Genomic DNA, 22,589 nt, shown 5'->3' on the forward strand with positions numbered 1-22,589 from the left:
CAAAAATCTTAAAAACCTTAACCGGAACTTAACAACATAATTCAATCGAGTTTAAAGCAAAAAAATGCACAATTTACCTGCACATAAGAATAAAAACCGAACTTAACGAGGCGGGAAGGGTATTAAGTTATATATTTTTGATGTGGTCGATTGCAATCAAACAGGGAGGTTCACATCTATGTTATATCAGTCGCGTATACAAAATTTCAACGTTCTGAGGTTACTCGTTTTTGAGGTATGCGAGATACATACGTACGTACAGATGTCGCGAAAAAATCTCTTTTGAATCCATTTTAAATCCATTTTTCAATACGTTTTGCAAAAACGAGTCCATTATTCTGCCCGTACGTACAGATGTCACACAGTAGTAAAATGGATATTTTCTTTGAAGTAGGATACCAGAAATTTTTCGTGACTACAATAGTTCCTTTACTTCGTACAAGGAAGTAAAAAAGGTCATTTCTCTAATGAGTTGTTATCTGCTCGATACCGTTTGACAAAGCGAAGGTTTCTTTTGTAGCCCTTTGCGGCATGGTGGGTCAATATATGTCCCACCTAATTAATATTTATTTTCTCAGCAATTTCCGTTAGAAATTTTCTAATCTTTTAAAAATAATCTATTTTAGTTATTATTTTTCTCAGTAGATGTTACTACTATACCAGGGCTTAAGTTTATAAGCAAAAAATATTCAAAATAGGATCACAAGAGTGATATCCATGTATCTCGCATTTTTCAATATTTTAAAAATTTTGGTATACAATTTATGATATGTATGATTCTTTTTAATATTCAAAGGTATTTTATTTTCAAAAATCTTAATTGGATTCAATATTTTATAACATTAATTTTGCAGTTGAAATAAGTGGGTTAAAATCTGTCCCACCACACACTTGAATTTCCGCTCAATAGATCGCAGCACTCACGATTATTTTTCTTTTCTTTTTTGCATCTACTTTTTTCGTGATTGCGCGCGCTTTTATATCCGTTGTATGCTCTGATGTGCTAAAATGTCTAGAAAAAAGTTAACAACTCAGGAAGCTTTGGATCTTTTTGCTGAATTGCCATCCGATTGCGACTCAAATGCTTCAGATGTCAGTTCTGATTCAGATGAAACTGAAATCCAAGAAAGAATAACTGAGGTTGAAGTTATTGCTGAAGAAGAAAGGGAAGTAGTTATAATTTGTTTCGCTTTTTAAAGACACAGACCCATCTATGCATGTGGCTGCTATCTATGCATGTGGCTGCCATTTATGCATGTGGCACTGTAAATATGAATCGGAAGTGAATCTACCCAAAGAAGAAGGAAGGGAATCTACCCAAAAATTTAAAAGACGAATTTATGTCAAGAGAATATATAGACTTTTCAGTTAACGATGATTCAATTTATTGCATAAAATGGAAGGTTAAAAGATACGTTTCTATCCTGTCTTGCTTGGAAAAGGCAACTGAAATGAAAGAAATTAATAGAAAAGAACGAGGTGGAAAGACAAAAAAAAATACTGTGCCCAAACAGCATTATTTCATACAATACGAATATGGGATATGTCGACTGATTGATCAAATGAAAAGACGATATGAAATAGACCCCAAAAGCAAGAAATGGTGGCACGTGATTTTTTTTTTTTTTTACTTTTTAGATGCGAGTATAGTAAACGCATTTATTCTATTTAAGTTTCTTCGCGAACCCGATCATGATGTAAAAACAATGAAAGATTTTCTTCTCTCAGTTATAGAAGGTCTAATGGCACTTGCAGGCAAGAAAGAGCTGAAAAGAAAACTGAAGTCCCCAGTTCAAATAAAAACTAAAAACTCGTTCGTACAACCCAGAAAAGAGACTAAAACATGTAAGTCACACGCCAAAGAGAACGAGCAGGAGAAGATGTGCATATTGCAGCACATCGAAAGAAGAACGACGAACATTTTGGATGTGTGAAACATGTGAAGTGCCTCTATGCTTACAAAAGAATGAAACAACATGTTTTTCAAAGTTTCATGAAAAATGACTTTTTTTCAATTTTAATCATATATAAATGTTTTTGAATCAAATGTCAATTTTAATATTTTATTTAGTATCATAGGTACGAGTATCAAATTTTAATCTTAAAATAATATTCAAGAAAATATTTTCTTTTGTTCCTAAAATTTAAAAATATTAAATATATATATGCAAAATGTGCATTTTGCAAAATTTTTCAAGTCATGCATATATGCAAATAAGTACAAAATGCATTTTAGTGTGTTTATTTTGGATATTTTAGAATGCACGCTTTATTTTGTTTATTCATACCACATATGATTTTTTTTTCCTGCTATACACCAATATGCTATAAGACATGTGCTAGTTGCATGGTGGGACAAACGGTATCCCACCTTCCCCCATAAAAAATAAAAGCGCAGAATTTTTTTCAAGCCTTAAAGGCACTTAAGTAAGTCCATCTGAGTTATTCTAAGGCATTTTTTTAAAGACTAAAATATATTTTAAATATGCGTGTCGCAAAGGGCTAGCAAAGCTCTTCATTTTTTATTACAAAACGAGCTTCATTTTCAAAGTTTTAATTATAAATATATCAGTTACTGCTTTTCGACTACCATACAGAAATATATTTAGTTAGGCACTGCTAACATAAATGGCAACGTTAAAATACCTAGCATTTTCCTATTCCATTACAAGTTTAGATTACTTTTTATAATTTTTAATCACAGAACTGAACAGGTTACTTGAATTACATTTTATAATTCATTGGTCTAGTTTTCTAAAGTCGATATTTTAATGATCGTCTGTTGTTCATTAATATTATAATTGAAGTTTTTGAAAATATGTTTTATTAAATGAATTTCTCTCACCTGCCGCAGTAGCTACTTCTCCATAACGATGTGCAAGTCTCTGCAAGCCAATCGGAGAAAGACCTATTGGAAAATCTAATGTTCGTCTAAAGACGGTCGTTTCCAATTCGGTGTTTGATACACCTTGCATCACTTTCGGCACAATTTTTACCCTTGAAATGTAAACATATATCAATATAAGTACGCAGGAAATAGAGTCAAAGCATAAATATTAGCTAATGATAAAAAATCATGTGATAAATGTAAAAGGAACTTGCCACCAACTGAGCTAAGCGTTTTCCTTATGGAAGTCTACTTATCTTCTTACCTGAGTAACGTAAATGTACACAAAAGAAGTTAAGAAAACTATTTTATTAAAACGTCTAACATAACAATAGGGAACGCTTGTACTTACAGATCAAAATACAGTTTGCTTAATATGGGCAAGCATTGCCATCCATAAATAAATAAATTAAGTCACATATTCATTTGAAAAGATTTACATAAGATTCGAAGACCTTACCTCACATCTCTAATCGGTCACAGATCCGCAGTTGAAAACGTGTAGGGTATATATCCGTCGATCATTATTTTTCCCTATACCATTACACCTGCATTACCATAAAGGTTACGCCCCAAAATGCTTGAACCTTTGCGGCACAGTGTGTCCGGTTTGGACACACCTAAAAGTTTCCTTCTGTAGGCACAGAAAAATTGAATGAAAAAGGATTTATAGGTTACTATAAGTTACTCTGACACCTTCTTTATTTATAGTAGATGGCAGCTCAACACAAACCTGTCTATATATTTTAGCCATGTTTAGTTTTTTGAGACTCTCATTTTTCAAAGAAATCTTCCAAACTTTTTAGGGTATAAAAGGAATTGTTTGAAAAAAAAAATAAATTTTATTTTTTGGCTGTATGCTGATCTTCTTATTCTATATTAGTTTTAAATTTTTACCTTGAAATCTTGCCTAAAATCAAAAGGCGAACCTTAGGTGTGCCCAGACCGGACTCACCGATAATTTAGGTCAACTGAGAGTCTGTATTCTTTGTTTCTCCGCATCTCATCTGTCAGTTCATTGACAACAATGCTCCTTTCAGCACTCTTTTCGAAGCTCTATTCAATCAGTGTGCCACTTTGGGCACACACACAGAATTAAAACCATAAGTGCTGTCTTCACAAAATTTTACTTCTGTACTCCTCTAGGCCTAATTAGACTGCCTACCTTCTTTTTTTTTTTATCAAAACTCCGACTTTAAAAGGTAGCGTGACGAAAACGATAAACCATTGATGTTCACTCAAATTCTGATGTTCTTTGCAGCAGATAATCCGATTCCTCTTTTGTTTCGTAGACGGTGAAACTCATACCCTTAGTTTTCCGAAATAAATGCGTTTTCTGTTAAGAGTTCTGTATACAGTTTACCATGGTACAACATTTTCAGAGGCGACTGCATGCTCTTAATTTAACTATGGAGCACTAGAATTTCCTGTTACAATGGGCAGTTATTGCCATATGTCGACCTTGAGAATGAATTGTTATTCATTTTTAATGTTTTCAGGCTCCTTACGATAGTTACAAAGCACTGAACTCTTTCCCAATGCGTAGAAACTATCTTGAAATCTCACCGTTTTTCTCACTGTCCGTCCTGCTTCTAAAAGGCCGAAGATTCGCCACATTAAAGATTCTTTCAGATGATTATTCGGAGCCGTAACAAAGTGTTGACATGATACTCTGTATTTCAGAAATTCTCTTACAGTCATTTTGCATGGAATCCACAGAATTCATTCAAGGTGTTCACAGCATTTAGAAATAAACCTGAAGCTAGAAACTCGACATAACAGTTTTGTCGTTAAATGACATAATACCTTGAAGCCTTTTCGACCATTCTCATCTTCCTGCGACGTTAACCAGCTGATATATTAATTAAAATCTCTAAAAACGCTAATTTGTGTTTGATTTATGAAAGCACTGTAGAGTCTCACTTTCTTCGGTAGCATAAACTAGTGAGATCTAGAAAGACTACAGAGGACTAATCCTCTTGTCATAAACTACAGAGGGAGAGAGTCAGAAGAAGGGTGCAAATAGCTCTTTTATTTGAATACAAAAAAGTAACAATGATCCAACTTGGGTTTACACAAGAGAAACACTTCTGGCTTAAATTAATGTTGAACTAATTTAAATGTAATATATTAGCGTAAGGGCTCACGGGATAATTTAAACGCGCAGGAAAGGCTCTGATTTATAAAAAACCGACGAGACAAGCCTCTCGTCGGGCTCAATACAGGCAGCAGAATTAAATCGCTAATAGTCACGTTACAGGTTGGCCTGGAATAGGCAGAACGCGCTCTAAATTTAACTTCCCAGCCCCTTTCTTAAATAGCTCTTCTTTCCCCCTCAATCTGAATAAACACTCTCTACCTCATTTACATTCTGGCAGGAAAAGCGGGGACGAAAGGAGAGAGAGGAAAAGTAACTGAACTTAAAATTAACTATTAGCTTAAAATAAATAGAAAAAAACCTCACAACATAAAGTTGCATTAAAATAAAAATGATATATTAGGAATAATATTGGAAAAACTAGTGATTCCTTTAATTAGTGTAGTTTAACTCTTTGAAGACCATAACGGTCCAGACCTCCTTTCATTCAAACGACCATAACCGCCCCAAACGGCCGAAATTCCGATGTCGTTATCTTCCCTTCCCTAAGATATGCAGTAGGTGCAGTTCCCCAAATGCATTGTATCAGTTTACTGCAGACTGCTTGCCCTAAAAGGATTTATTTGTGGTTTCTTATTTTTATTTGTTAGAAGTAGAAAGAATGTCCTTTGAAATCTTCACTCTTCTTTGTGCGTTAATGGATGGGGATGGGAGGAAATTGTTGTGATTCTCGAAAACCATTTCGGGCGGTTTGGTATTTTAACATACAGGTTAGCGAAGACTTCAGTTTTCAGAGAGTTAATAATGCCAAGTGCTGTGGTACCAGCCTCACCAGCATTCCGTCAACATTATTTTGATGCATCATAGAAACATAAAGTTTTTAAACACCATTGTAGTGCAATTAAGAAATAGTCACTAGTGTCACTAAAATCTGCATTAAATAATATCTCAGGACAATATTTTATTACGTTTAATAAACTTTTGGAATCTTACCTTCTGTAGGCTTCCATGTTTTCTTTGTATGTAATTCCCCTCCCTGATACTCCCAGGAAATAATTTCTAGCTTCTGGCTCAAGCAAAGCAGGTCCGCAACGGTCTAAAACATCTAGCGGCAGGCGATCAATTCTGAAATTTGTTTCCCATCAAATAAATTAAATTCGTAAATAGCTCAATTCTATTTTAAACGTATGTATTTATATGAACAATAAATTATCTAAATATCAACGGCATTTTACACAATACATTATTGGATTTTAAACAGTTAGTATTAAAATAGATTTTAAAATTGAAAATAAACAAATTCAATTTAGAATTTAAGGGAACATATATTAGAAAGCCACTAATATTAGAAATACAGCGAATGTTCAATTGATATTACAATTGAATTATTGTTTAAATTAATAGTTGGCAACAATTTGTGAAGTTATTATCAGTACTTCTGTATCTCATTAGACATTAAAAAGAATTCGTTAACCAACGTAGTAGAGATTTGAATATGGCAACAAATAGATTAGGTAAAAGAGGGAAAGAACTAAAATAGGTACAAGTAGGTGGAAGAATTAAGAATTGGGGTGTAACTTCTATTTCTTTGCTTTATTAATGATTTATATCAATAAATATTATGTTTTAAGTAATATTTTTATTTTAAACGCACGTTTCCTCCAGCCACTGAATTTTCTAAGCAATTTGGTTCCGAATTGTTTTAGTAATAAATTAATACAGAGTTTGAAAATGAAATAATCATACATTTTAGTAGTACGTTTTGTATGTAAGTTTTAGTTATTCCCTCAAGTTTCATATGTAAAAGTATAAAAATTACTATTCGTGTAATATTGTTAACAATATGTTTATATAACTTGCAGAATTTTAATAGCTTTTTTGTTCATTAAGTGTAAACATTTCGTTTGTAAATTAGAAAGCAATTATATTCCCTACGAACAAATTAATTTATATAGGGATTTTATTTTCTTTCTTCAGCAGTGAAATTATATCTAGAGTCATTATACCATAAGATGAGATAATTCCTTGGCTAAGCTTGCTTCTTCAATATATTCAAAAGGTGGCCAATTTTTTCATAAAATTCTTCAGAAGATTTAAATCTGTTGTTTTTGTTTCAAGTAATTCAATTTTCCGGATATTCAATTTTTCATTTCTTCATAAATCACTTTTCATGGACCAGCTCGCAATTACCTAAAAATATATACCTAGGAAGAAGGCAGTATTTACGCTCTCATAAAAGGATCTCTATGACCTTATGTGGCAGCATTAACAAAATTCGTGTCAACTATGTTCAGAATTTGTAGAATGAGGGAACAGTCTGAATTTGCATTGAAATTCTGAGCAGTTCCTCACCGGAATGTCTGGACGTTTTATTTTTGATCAAAATAGAGTGCTGTGATCTGTGGCAATACCTGCATTAACGATAGGAAATAAACTATAAAAATCTAATTTTTATTCAATTAGACTTTTAATTTTGTACTTTACTTTGATAGAAGAATGAATGAGAATATTCAGAAAATGAATCCGGAAATAATTAATATTTCTTATCGTGTATTCAATATTCTCAGTGGATTTCTGGGAGAGGGGAACAACATGGCTGAATTTTTCTGCTGAGGAAACCACTTTTTAATTACATTACAAGTTGCAGAATAAAACTGCAATACAGGCGGTGGCAGAGAATTGTTCGTAGTGCATATGTAAATTCTTTCTTTCCCGAAAATTTAGTTTAATAGTTTTTCGAAAGAAATACATACATATTGTTACAAATTTTGTATTTAGTTACACATTTTCAGTAGAATTATAATTAAAATTGTTATATTTCCCCATGCAATGCAGCGCAAGACGAGTTTTAAGAGAAAGGTATGCCAGAAAATTAAACTTACAGGAGCAAGTACATTTAACATTTGAATAAAAGTTTGTTTCAGTAATTCATATTTAATTTGAATAAATGTAATTGACTACTATGTTAGTTGTAACCGTAATTCTATTCTTTTGCTTTCCAAAATTCTCGAGACGCAGAAATTACAAGAAATTTCTCGCGACTGATTTAAAACTATAAAAACCCAGACAGAGAACATCTCAGCTCAGTTGTTGAGTTAGCTGCTGTTATTATGTTTACGAGTTCAGCGTGAAATCGAATTAGCTTTCTCTTTGCATGGCGTTGTATTCTAACGTTTTTAGAAGTTTGGCGTACAACTACTGATTATATTGCGGGATATTGTGTACTTGTACGAATATCTCGGAAGAAAATTCCAGCGTTCTGTTATATTTCTTTTGATAAGAATAAATTTTATTACCCTTTTTATCGAAGTTGGGCAGCCAATCTATTATGAACCCGTACGCGCGCAACAACATCTAAATATTATGAAATATATTATAAGAATATATATATATTCAGGTTTGAATAATGTTAACATATTTACAGATTTTATACATTAGCTTTTCGCGACTAAAAGATTTCATCCAAACATACGAAGGAGACGAAAGGCGATCATGCCAAAATTATTACTGAATGTTTGACGGAGTACTAATTACATTTGATAAATCAGCACTCTTTCGAGAAATCGGTAATAGTTTACTTATGTTTCTATAAAGTATAGTTCTACGTTTTTTATGTATGTATTATTCCTTTTCCTTTTATTTTATTTTAAAATGTACGTTTTTGAGGCCTACCAGTACAATATTAAACGTCTTTTATGTTTATTATAAGATTTTAATAGTTTTATCACAGTCCTCTCAAGTTTTAGTATTTCTTAACTTCAATGAGCACCAGATTTACGCTCCCTTCCTGCGAGATAATCATAAATAGAAAATTAACATTAATTTTTAATTAACAATTATTTATATATATACACATGTATAAACATATCTGATAAATATATTTCATACTTAGAAAAAGATAAAAATTCATGGTAAATTAATATTTGCATACTTTTAGTTAAATTTGCAGAAGTAAAATTCTTGGTACAATACATTTCATTGGAAGAAAGCTGTGAATACAAACATCCAAGCCAAATATTTGCCTCTTAATATGTGTAAATTTAATAAACTTTTATTCTGAATTTAACTGTTTAATAAACCTTTGTTCTGGTAAATTACAGTTTAGATGTAGGGAGAGGAACAGTAAATTATACATACCGGCTAATGTCAATGTGACAATTTTCAGGTTGGTACTTTTCATTACAAGGCACCTGAATGAAAATAGTTCATATAAATGTACTGAAAGTTAACAATTAAATGTTTTAATCTTAGACACTTAAACTTTCTTTCAGAATGGTAAGGGAATTAAATTTTAAATATGGCTAACAGGATTTTAATTTGGCTAACAGGATACTATTATAACATATAATATACGTTTAATACTGAATTTAACAAATGTTCTCTATTCGTCTAAAGCTAATATAAATTAAAAATTTAATTAAGAAATTTTAATTGCAGAAATTAAAATAAGATTAATTATTGTTGCGAATTAATTTACAATATCATTTAATTATTTTTATTTTTATATTTATTATTATTACTTATTATATTATTTTTTTTTTATTTTCACAATTAAAGTTTCTTAATTTTTAATTTATGTTAGCTTTATACGAATAGAGAATATCTGATAAATTCAAATTTCATTCCTTGCAGCAATGGCGCAAGAGAATTATTTACTTTACTTACTTTACTATATTCTTGTGAAACAATATATGTTTAATATATACATTTGCTTGTAAGTTCTTTTCATGCGGTTTAAAAGAAATTATTTCGTAAATTATCATATACAATTAAATTATAAGCCTTACGTCAAGCCAATCAAAACCTGCAGATAATATAAAGAAAACAGGCAAATATTTCAGAGATTTGCAAAATAGATCAAACATTGCTACTGCTGCTATATCTGGCAGAATATATTCCCTATAAGGCAATGAAGAGGAACTAATTTGTGTTAATGAAAAGGATGGAGTCCTTATATACTGAGATATTTGTACCCATATGTAGAAAAGATAGCAGGTGAAGCAAAAAAAGTACATATTAATCATTGTAATTACGCAAATACATATGCAACTCTTATAATGATGCGTGATCCTTACATATCCGTGAAAAGAATAATGCTACAGATTTTAAATGAGGGCTTATTCTTATCACATGAATAATAATTACAGTAAGCTACGAAAGATATTTTCTTAAATCTGAAGAAATAATTTTGATGCCATTATTGTAAGAAATATTTAAATTAAATTAGATCTTTCTTAGTTTTAAACGGAAGTGAACTTAAGTTGATCATTATATACAAAATTAACTGTGTTAGCTGTAAGTTATTTTCTTGAACTGAAGAAGTTTCAAGCCTTTTCTGACAAATTCGAACTGCGAGCTGGGTACTGCAGTGATCACTACGACTGATTAAATAATAGAATTTACAGATTATATTTAAAGAGTGTTTTAATTTACAAAAATATTCCAGATAGAAGAGCATATGGTTAATTGTATAATAAAAGGTGAATTTTAGAATCACTGAGTTTTAAAGAAATTTTCGTCAGGTTGTTTCATGAAACGTATATAATTGAACAAGATCTAATGCTTTTCACTAATTTATAATATACTTATAATATATTTATAACAATATTTAAAGTCCTTATTGTTTATACAGCTTGACTAAAATAATTTTCTATTCAAAGTAAAATTCTGTTGCACACGACATAATATTAAAAACGTTAGATTACCAGGGTGGAATTCTCATAAGCTCTTTCTGTGTAAAGTTAACTAAAGAAGCCTTTCTTTTCTAGAAAAAATTTTCCAGATTTATTTTAATTATTTAACAGTTAATTTTTTGAAGCACTTTCCTATTATTCTCGCTTTCAGGCCATGCTTTCTTGCCAGAATATAAATGAGTTCCCACACGTGTATTCAAATGAGGGATAAAGTAAGTAAAAATTTAAGGTAAGGTTCTGGAAGGTGAATTTAGAGAGAGAGAGAGCGTATTCTGACTGCCTGAAGGCCACGTTCCTAGTGATTAGATTTCTGTCATGTTGAGCGCTTCTAGCCAGTAGGCTTATTTACGCGGACTTTTACGAGTCAGAGCCTGCCTGCGCATTAAGTGACATGTGAAAAGCCGTTAGGCTAACTTAATTCTATTCTATTTTGACTTACTTGTTGCCTTTTGAGTTAAGCCTAAGTGTTAGCTTTTTAAGCACAAGTTGGTGCTCTCTGTGAATATATTGAATTAATAAAGTGTCTTTAATACCCCTTTCTATAAATAATTTCTTACACAGTCTGTTAACGTCTAGTTAGTTTATGCATGCTAGTACATAGACGTTACAACCTGGTAGAAAACAAAAACCAGTTAAAGAAAACAAAGCAAGTTTAACATCGGCTGTGCTACAAAAAGTAACGTTTCTTTTTCAAATGCGACATAAACGAGAAAAATCTGCTGTTTTCAATGGCGTAGACTAAATAGACGTTTATGAATAATAACTTAATTTATATTGAAATTCTTGCACTGTTTTCTAGAGCGTCTTGAAAGATAGGCCTGAGTAGAGTAGACATTGATAGCCTAGTTACTTTACAAAAGTATGCACTTAGACTCTTATAATAACATTTTAAAGAAGTTAATTTCAGCCTGGTGACTGGTGAGAGAGGGCAGGGACACCTAATGTTTAACATAGGTAGACAGGTGTATGTCCCATGCCTTCTCCATTCAGATTTAGCTCCCAGAGACAACATGAAAGCTTCCCTGGGGGTGTTTATATATTTTAAGCACAAGATCTTGCATAGCTGTTATTTTTTACATTGGTTATAATAGCGCTCTTAGCACAGAGTGGCATTTTCGGGATTCATAGAGAATTATAAAACATAGCATATATACACCATAAAACTATACATATCTTACAACGTACACATACAATATGGACTTATAATATATACTACATAAATGTGCCTAACACATAACATAAAAATAAACACACAAAAGAAATTGAATAAGATGTAGTGCTTATGGCTGCTTTGTCATAACGGCACTGTTATTCTATATTGCGCTGCTGTTATTTCATAATTTAAAATTTTTAACAGTTTAAAGAAAAAGGTTCATAAGTTCATTAGTTAATCATATTCAGCTGATGCAAGCATTGTCACTGCTGAGAACGTTCAGTAGCGCTGTTATTCAGTAAATTTCAGTCTGGAAGCCAAACTATCTTTTTATAAGCATAGAAATATCAGTAATAATGTAATAATTTTATTACATTCACAGGCGTTTTTACAATGGCTTCATGAAAAAATCCTAAAAAGTGCAGGGTTTTGCAAATAACTGATATATTTTCAAAATTTACACAACGTAAGTATCATTGTTGGGAACTATTTGCTAAATCTCTGATTGACGTAACAAACTTTTTTTATTTCTCGTAATTTAACAAACAGAAAACGCGGAACGCCTTATTTTAAACAACTGATTATATTTTCCAAACTCTTCCTGTTTTTCTCGTAATTGTCTTGAAACAAAGAGGATAACATGCATACGTTTTGGCTATGTCCCTTTACAACACCTAAAAAATCTTGTTTTAAATATTGTTACAAAAAAGATATACTATTTTTCTTAAAACCAGAAGGATACCATCATCCCTTTAATACGCTGCGTCTTCACTAAGTTGACAAATCCTTGCATTTTTGGGGGTTCCATCTTGTTCTCACACCTATTATTTCTTACCTTGAAGATTTCTTTTTAGTGCATTTCATCGCAATTGCAGGCACGACCTGGGTGAAATAAACATATTTATTTTTAACCAAAATGCGATGAAATATAAATGCTTTAATTCAATTGAAACAAAAAAGAACCTGTATGATAGAATAGTAAATATGAGGATATGAACGGCAAAAAAACCTAAGGAAAGAGTTTGAAATTTCTAAAAATTCATGATTAAATATTTTTAAATAATTTTATATATTTCCCAGAATATGAAAATAATACGCAGCTGATTAAGAACACAAAATATATTTAATTTTGTTTCTTAAAATTCAAACTGATTAATTTTATCCCGATTCGTGTTTAAATCAGCTTCAATACTAGAAAGGTTACGTAGCATAAAGCATTTGTTCGTTTCGTCCGAACACACTTAAAAATTTACCTAAGCAAGTATGTGTATTGATTCCTTCTGATGTAAACAACTAAAACTGACACAGCTTTAATGAATGATTTGTAAATGCTGCTAAACGTGAACATATCAGTCGCTGTGATTATACTTGAGACGTTTCTTATATACCTTGAAAGATTTGATAGTTATAGATACTTATGTGAAGCAGGAAAATGCAATCAAAGACAACTTTTTACTCTGTTTTCAAAGCAAAAAAACGAAAACTAATGATAAATCCAAATATACTGGTTATCATAAATTAAGGAAAAATCACAAAAATAGCGATAACTCCCTCCAAAATTAGACAAACCGTGTAAAATTTGAATATGTTGCCAAGTAAGAGTAGTTGAATAAAACTGCAATATGCAAATTAGTGGCGCTGCACTCGGAATAAGTCATCTGCGAGGAGAATAAAAGTCCATGTTTGAGTGCAAGCCCACATATTTCACTGTGATAGTGACATCAGAAATCTGAGATAGCCAATTCGTAACAATGACCTCCAAGTATCATTTGCCTGCAGAACTACGATGGAGAGACATTGGGAGACTAGAGGCAGGATAAAGTCAAACAGAAGTAGCCAGATGGCTGAGTGTGAGTCCTTCTGTGGTTCTTCTTTTCTTTCGAAACAAGGTGATAATATTTCCTATAAAACTCTTAATTAAAAAATACTGGAAAACATTGTACAAAATATTAGCATTTTGTGATATCAACAAGAACATCAGTTTTCCTAAATTCGAACATGCTAATTAAGTATGAAAAAAAAATTCATTAGTGAACATGATCACTTCAAACAGCAGTACAGGTATGTTAGTAATATCTCATACTGTTTATGATGTTGCCAATGAGCTGCATAGGTAGCAATAAGACAATTTAGGGCTTGTGGAGGGGTTGGAGGCCAGCAACACGCCTCTCGACAACATGGCTCATACAGAGCTCAATGACATTAAGGTAGAGAGAGTTTTCTGACCATTCCATTTGACTATATTTTCTTCTTCAAAAAACTGAACGATATTTCAGTTTCTTGTGGGCGGGGATTCTCTGTTTGGAAAAATGAAGGTATCACCTACTGAAGCAATATACGAGCGAACAAATCGAATGCATTTTGTTGCATTTGTACCTCTGAGCATTGGAAGTTCCATGTGGCAGCAGATACAGGTCTGCGCGCCCACCTTAACACACTCCTCTTCATATAAGAATGCTACCTCCTTTATAAGTATCTCTTTCTCTTATGTTTTAACGGAAGATATCGGACGTTTGCTTCTCTTCATATCTAAGCATATAGTGAATTCCTCTGTAAAACAGAGCAGGATTTATCAGTGAACAGAACAGATCCCCAAGGATGTTCAGTCCAGTTTACACGAACTAGGTGCCCAATTTAAATGCGTCCTGCACTGTCCGGAGGCAAGCAGGGTACACAAAACTAATCTCCTAACATGTATATATCTTTCAGGAAATCATATGCATACTTTCGTGGTTGATACTGCCCTTCCTGTAGCAGAACTAACCGCCGATGTAAACTGATTTGCTAAGTCGTTGTCAATGGGCATGCAAACAAATTAATTTTTTGGCACACATCTCTCTGAATAACACTTAATGAAGAAAAAAAGAAAACTTATCATTCTAATTAAAATTAATCATAATTAAACCACATTTTAATGCGATAAAGAGTAAAAAAGGGACAATTAATTTTACTCTTTCTCATATCTTACAACAAAATTCCCATTCTCTAGAAACGCATATTTTCTAAGTGTATGTTCTCTCCTTTTCCTAGAGATTCCCTAACAATGGTCTCCTTTCAATATATTCATATTAAACCTCATTTTGTCAAATGAGTTACTGAAATGAAATTAAGCAAAGGAAATGCAAATTATGCTCCAGCCCTGTGCTTTGCAATTCATTAACAAAATTGCTGACGTTATATAGAGTTGTAATTGTTACAATATCTCAAACGTGAAAGAAATGAGAAGCAAAGCTTTTAATTCACTGCCTGTAATTACATTGTGCAATACGAAAGAAAACTAAGGACATAATGTTTATTACACGTAATTAATTATAAATACTTAGTATCAACAATAAGGTCAACTGAGGAAAACTACTTTACACCATACACATCTTCTAAAGAAAAGTTATGAATTTTGCTGACAGCTATAACAATTTAGAAAATAAAAAAAATGAGTTAAATTCAGTATAAACAATTAAATTATTAAATATTTCTAGTTTAATTTAGCGAAATTATTATTTTCTACATATTATGGCTTCACGACATTGCGTATATTTCTGGTTTTATTGAATATATGCTGTTAAAAAGTCAGATATGTATTTTTCTTTTCCTTATTTGAATAAACGCATGACTTATATATACACTCGCATATAGGAATCTGTTGAACGTTGTTTATTTAGTTAACATTTAAAGCCATTTTTGTATTGGTTTAAATAATAAACTTACTGGGTATTTTACTTTTATGTGGCCCATTTATGCATTTTATGCTGCAAGCAAAAAATTTAAACATCATGACACAGATGACTAATAGGAGGAAAAGAAAATATTCGGATATTTTTTCACTGTTTTCCCCTGAGAGATAATGTTATCAGAGGATAATCTTTCATTGTTATTATTACATTATTAAGTTTATTAAACTTACAATTAAACTTACAAACAAACAATTATCAGTGTAAAATTTAATGAATTTTAGAAATTAACGACAGATATACGATATCATTATATGCATATCTGCTTCTAAGTGCTTTAAAAGTACATTTAGCACATTTCATTAAAATTTTGATCGCTCATTCACTGAGTTGCTCGTTAATCAACACTAGAAAAATAGCTCACCCCGTAGAATAGTAACAGGACTGTAAGAGCAAAACTATTGTAATGTAAGCATATTAATATTCAGTTTGTATGTACTTGATAAAAATAATATTGTAAAGCAGTTTAAATGATATTGAAAATCCAGTCAATGTGTAAATGAATTACAAGTTTACTTTGATTATCTCAGTAAAAGTCTTATAAATATGATTAAGATAATGTTTAAACGTACACATAGCTGTCATGATTTTACGTAACTATCATATGTAACTTGTGCAAGACAATGTTTGTAATCAACATATCTATGCTTATACTCTTGCCTTGTATGCCCATGTGATATTTGTATTTATATTTTTACACGGAGGAAATATTTCCTTCTGCCAGGATGACTATTAACACTGTAAGACTTTTACAACAAAGTCAGGTCAGTGGTTATCTGAGGCGGCGCTCAGTTGCTCATTAAAGCTAATAAGTTTTGCCTTTATCCACGTTTATTACACATTTTCTCCTACCATCATTAAATTGCTACATCTGTTCGTACAAAATGTGTTCTAGTACTTCAACCAAGAATATTTAGTCTTGTTTTATAATTAAATTCCGAAAAATTATTCTGTGTACCATAAGTGAAGCATTAATGCTTGCAAATACTTGTAAAGTCAGTTCAAATCAGAATTACTGCTTAATCGCATCAAAATATATAATTATTACAAAAGATGCATTTTTTTGTAAATATATGGTAAATACAGACCATAACTCTTGTTCCTTATATTTAGGGATTTAAACGTTTCACTACCAAATATTGCATTAAAATATTTAAATGTCTTTCAGAGACAACATTCGAAAAGAAAAGCTTCTTTCTTTCTGTACCTGAAGGGTACAGTGAAAAAGCTACTCACTTGACTGTTGGTAGTTTAATGTTTAGTAGCTTCAGAGATCATTGTTTTCTTGTGTGTTTCTGAATGTCGAGCACTATGTCAGCTGCAGAAATTTTACCTACGTTTAAAATATATTATACTTATTAAATTATAATTATTATTGTTTAGACATTAGGTATTTTTTGAAAGCAGGCAAGATGAAAAATTAGCAGCCGCCGGAATCGAACCACCGACCTCTAGAATACCGGCCCAGCATGCAGAACCAGTACACCACGAAGGCACGCCAAGAAGGTGGAAGAAATACCTTATATTATTATTACAAAAGTGCTCTTAAAAACTGAAAATATTAAATAATTAATATAAACATTAAGCATGATAAATTCACAGCAAATTATGCACAACAAATTCAGTGCGTATCTTGTTGGTCACATGTTTCCCAAATTACTTTTTTGAGAAATGTGCTGCTTCATTCCTTTATAGAATTGAATATCTTTCGAAATATAATCAGATTTTCTGCATTATAAAAATACTCGGCGTCTGTAAGAATGAATCAATGAAAACACTGCGGAGGGTTTAAATCTATCCTGCTTTATTCATGCCACAAATTCAGTGTTTGATGTGATCAAATAGAAAAACAAATTTCTCCCTAAATGCTTTATTTTATGTAATCAACAATAAATGAGAAGTTCTATGTAAATTTCAGCAATTTAAATTTGTAATAGGTTTGGATATTAAGTGTGGTTATAAGGAAAAATATTATATCGTAAATTAACCAATTGAAGGCCTAAAGGAAGCATGAGTCTCGTCAGAAATTACCTATATTGAACATCATATTTTATCATTAAAATTCCTTTCATGAGCATTTCGTGATGGAGTAAGATACACAGAACATTTAAGGCACAAAATTCACTTTAAATTACCTAATAAACGTGAATTTTGTGTAAACTGCATTAAATTTTGATAAATTATATTAAAAGTTGATATTATTAAGTCTACATAAAGCAAATTTAGCGTATACTTTGATTTAATATAACCATGTGATGGTATTACATCTAAAAGCACTATTAATGTTAATGTGCATTTCTTCTTTAAATATTTGTAGCTCTATTTACTTAAACCACTTTATCATAGATTTAAATTCCTGTAGAATTTAATGTATTTTTCATCACTGCGAATTATTAAAATACAAAGGATTTAAGTGAGATTAAATTTTAAAACTGGAAAACATGAGTTATATTTAACTGAGCACAAATTAATGTAATACCGATTGAAGGAATATCGTGCATAATAGAATAATAGAATAATTGAAGTTCTGCATCCCGGACAGCAAGATATTCTATATAACGTATTGATTTCGAGTATAAAAATATTTACAGTCTCAACTCCCATATTCGCTGATTCAGTGTGCATGATTCAAAGTGAGAAAAAGAGTGCCTAAAATTTGTCTACATTAAAATGCAAATTAAGATATAAAAATCCATAACCTAATCGAGTTGCAGCAATTTAAAACTCCGGTTTCTATGTATTCGCAAGCTTGTTCATAGCTGAAGCAACGACTGGCCATTGGGGACTTGAAGTGTACTTCTAGCTAGAGAAAAATCCTCAAACCCAATTCAGTCCTCAATTTCATGGTCGTAAATTTGTTGGTAGAGAATCTCGGTTAACAGTAATCTGAAATGCATTTTAAATAATTTTTCCAAACACACACTTCTAATATTTTCCGTTACACCAGACTATAGAATTTATTCCATTTTCATTATTAACATGTTGCCGCAGTTCTCCTGCCCCTTAAAGGTTCATTATAACTCAGTAAAAGCATAAGGGCTATTTTTATAATGGAAATGAATAAATTTCATTTATATCATGCTTTGGAACAGTATATTATGCTTTATAATACAAGAGCTATATTTCTTCTTTTCTCACTCATCTTTTTAGGATTGAGTTAAAGTGTCAAAGCGCTTACTTTCATTGATATAAGAGGCAAAACACTGTAATTTAGAATTTATTTTATAACACAGTATATAATGCTTTAGAATACAATATAATTCATACTGTTCTATTTAAGAATGATAGTGTGTTACTTGCATAGTTTACTAATTAAAATTAATCTTATATGTATATTGTAACGTGGCATTATATTTGTATAACAAGTTATTACGATTTAGATCATTACTGTCACTTCCCTCTTTCGTTTCCCTACCAGAATACGAATTTAGATTTAGAGTATTTAAGCTAAGGGTTTGGGATTGTAAGACAAAGCTTATTTCTGCCTCTTGAGGCCATGTTACTAAGTTTAGCCAACCGCTTTAGTGATCTTCAGCAAACCTCTCGGGAGTGCAGTTTTTTTGCAGCTCAGCTGTTTCAACTGTTGAACTGTCTAAATCGAACTTACAAACTGCGCAAAAGAATGTTTATTCTGTAAATTATTTGCACGTAGTAAAGGCATTCAATAAATTAAAAGCGCTATCATTCCCTTTTTATAAATCGCTTTTTGCCGCCCATATGGTATAATGGTTAGGGGAGCCTGTCTACGGTACCGAAGGGCCAGGTTCGTCTCCCGGAGAAGGCATGGATGTAAAATTGTATATCCCTTCATAGGAGGTAAGGGTGGCTGCCTATTAGATGCCTCCACAATAAAACGGCCACACCTTCTGGCTTTAGGAATGTCTAGTGCTTTTATAGGCAAGTGCCGGTCATTAGAAAAATAAATAAATAAATCGCTTTCTTTAAAAAAGTTTGTGTGTAATAACGATACCTACGATGAAGCAAATTTTCGGAATTAATAAATATAAGTACATGTCTTGTCTTCAAACGGGGTCAGACAATTAAAGACATTTACCTTTTTAAATATTAAACTTTTGCTCTTATTATATGGAATTGAAATGTCGAATTTATATATTGAACATAGTAAATTGCTCCTAACCCGAAATGGTTGAAGAATATAATTATAAAACAAACTAACTTTTATAAGCTTAAATAACGATCTCTTATTTATAAATTATTTGTTGACGAAAGGTATTTACAAAAAAGGTACAGTGTAAACCATATGAAGCTGTATATTATGAAATTAAGTACAGATTATTTTACCTAGGAATCTTAGTCGAAAAATATCGGTGACTGTTATTGGAGAAGTTAAACAGCAAGAATTAGCGTAATGTTTGTAAATTTTATAGAACTACTTTCGATGCTTTAAATGCAGTATGTAGTATTTCTCTCACCTTCATGGCATGCCTTCGTGGTGTGGTGGTCTGCAAGCTGGGCGCGTATTCCAGAGGTCCGCGGTACGATTCCCGGCGAAGGCGTCTGCTAAATTCGCATCTGCTGCTTCCAAAAATATATACCTAATATCTCTACAACACAACCATCTTCTTCAGCTGCTTAAGTGCAAAATCATAGACACTTTGAACTTAGGCAGATGAAGAAGATGATTCTATGTTTAAACCATCGAAACTAGTCCGGCAAAATTTACAAACATTACCCAGTTTTTGTTTCTTAACTTCTCAAATAATCGTTATTCGGCATATTATTTTAGCCTCCGTTATCAACGACTGGTTCTAAAACATGGAAATTCTGACTTTCAGAACTTATTCAGCAATCATTCTACCTTCCGGTAGAAGTAACAGAGAAACACAAGAACTCGAAGTTTGCACTGCTTTAAATTTGTGCATACTAAGAACTTACTTGTTTTTAGGTGTGCCCGTATTAAATACATACTAAGAATTTACTTGGTTACACATGCTACGCCTATGGAATACGAGGGCATAGGATGGGTTGATGAATAGTAAAACTAATTCTCATAGCCTGAATAGGCCATAATGTGCCAAACATTTATCTCAGCTATTCCAACTTGTGAATATGTGCGTATAGGAAGGGGGAGGAGATAAATCTAGAAAATATAACTTTTTTTTATGTTGATAATTAACATGGCACATCTTACAAAAACGAACAAAAATAACACATTTTTCAAAAACTATTTATTCATTTATTTATTACATTATCATTTTTTGAATTTTGGTTTTTGCATAACTATGCAATGTGCATTGGTTACTGCTTTACAACCCGCATACAAATATCGTTAATTTCTATTGAAAACAAACTTAGTCTTTTTGATAATCCACTTATAATCGAACTATTTGCACATCAAATTGCCTTGACTGAATTTCTGGAAAAATGCAAGCGCTGGTATTAACTAACTAATTATCTCATAAAAACCTTAGTCCCTTTTGACGTATGGTAGTGGGAATGTAAAGAATCAGTCAATAGCTATACGAAAATAAATGCCGTTTTTCGCGAATATATCTATCGCCTACGCAGCGGTGTAAAAATAGAAGTTTCCAGGCTTTTCAGAAACCCCATGAATAACACAGCTATAAATTATGTTTATGCTTTCCTGCTTTTAGCCTGAACAACAAGATTCGCGAGAATTCTACCAACTCGCAGGTCAACAAAGTATTTGAAATTTCTCATATTTTTCAAATTACTTATTTTAAAGAAATCTGCTGCTTTATTCCTTTACCGAACTGAATACCTTTCGAAATATAATCGGATTTTCTGCATTATAAAAATACCCGGTATCTGTAAAAATGCATCAATGAAATCATTGCAGAGGGTTTATATATATCCAGCTTTATTCATGCACAAATTGTGTTTGACATGAGCTGATAGGGAAAAAAATATTTCTCTTTAAATGCCTTATTATTATTTGATCGACATAAATTAGAAGCTCTATTTAAGTTTTGGCAACCTGAATTTATAATAGGTTTGGATGTTTAGCGTGAATTTAAGGAAAAAATTTAATTATATCGTGGATTAATCAATTGAACGCTTAAAATAAGCATACGTCTCGTCAGAAATTACATTTTTTTTAACATTATGCTTTTACCATTAAAACTGCTTTCATGAACATTTCATGATGGATTAAGATACACGGAATATCTAAGGCACAAAATTCACGGTAATTTGCCTAAATGATATGACACACATGAAAGTTTATAATGCTCGGAAATGACACGTGCTTGGACACATGAAGGCTCGGAAACGAAGCATGAAGAAGAAACGATGTTTTAGCAAAATTATAATTTGAAATATTCTAGTCTAGCCTTAGTGATTAGATAGTAGAGAGATGAATATAAGAAATAAAAAGTAATATTTCCAACTTTCAAGTCTAAATTCTAATCAGTGCTGACTCAAATAAACAGATTATACTCATAACTACATTTAGTTACTCATGACTACATTTAGTTAAAAACAAAAGCAGCTGCAATTTGAAGAATAATAAAGCGAAGAACTTAAATCATTTCGAATACAAAAATTACTTTTTTTAACATTAAGAAAGAAAATTATAGAATGTTTTCACACTCATTCCCCTTAAGGACTGGCTCACCAGCGGCCGAGCGGTAAAGTCGCTGAACACAGGTAGTTCGGTCCGAGGTTCGAATCCCGCGAACGGGCTGGCTGCATGGGCGTTTTCGTGGTTTTCCCCATGTGTAACGTGTATACGAGCCAGTTTCCCTTATAAAGTCCTCCCCGAAGGCATCCCTCCCCTTAGGCAGATAGCCCTAGTGTGCTTTGCCATAATTAAATAAACCAAACCAAACCAAACCCTTAAGGACTACCGCCGGGAGAACGAAGCGCAGTCACGGGACGCATATTTCACAAGTGCACATGAGCGTAGCCACTGAGGGAGGTGTTTCGAAAATGGACCAATGAACTGCTATTGCTCTTGTGATACTAAATCTTCGTGCATGTGACCGTATGTTTGCGTTTTAATTTGCATTTGTTTCGCAGTTATAAATATTTGGCGCAATAGTAGAAA

General features: G+C 32.0%; 1 protein-coding gene across 3 annotated transcripts in view; it reads right to left on the minus strand.

Moving 5' to 3' along the window:
• Window positions 1–12,709, minus strand: part of LOC118192621 (2-Hydroxyacid oxidase 1-like) — a 32,719-nt gene extending 20,010 nt beyond the window's left edge. The window contains exons 1-4 of one of the 3 annotated variants that reach the window (XM_085812401.1): window positions 12,574–12,709; window positions 9,123–9,175; window positions 5,979–6,110; window positions 2,846–2,997 (exon numbers count right to left, since the gene is read on the minus strand). In XM_085812401.1, coding sequence (XP_085668527.1) covers window positions 2,846–2,997; window positions 5,979–6,110; window positions 9,123–9,175; window positions 12,574–12,639 — 403 coding nt within the window. In that variant the 5' untranslated portion in view covers window positions 12,640–12,709. Of the gene's footprint in view, window positions 1–2,845; window positions 2,998–5,978; window positions 6,111–9,122; window positions 9,176–9,650; window positions 10,021–12,573 lie in introns of those variants that run through there. The other 2 variants (XM_035363612.2, XM_085812402.1) reach the window with 2 other exon arrangements.
• Between the last annotated feature and the right edge of the window lie 9,880 nt (window positions 12,710–22,589).

Source organism: Stegodyphus dumicola, chromosome 3 (genome assembly GCF_044657685.1).
Source record: "Stegodyphus dumicola isolate Sdum_Otavi_A_Nest chromosome 3, ASM4465768v1".
NCBI lineage: Eukaryota > Metazoa > Arthropoda > Arachnida > Araneae > Eresidae > Stegodyphus > Stegodyphus dumicola.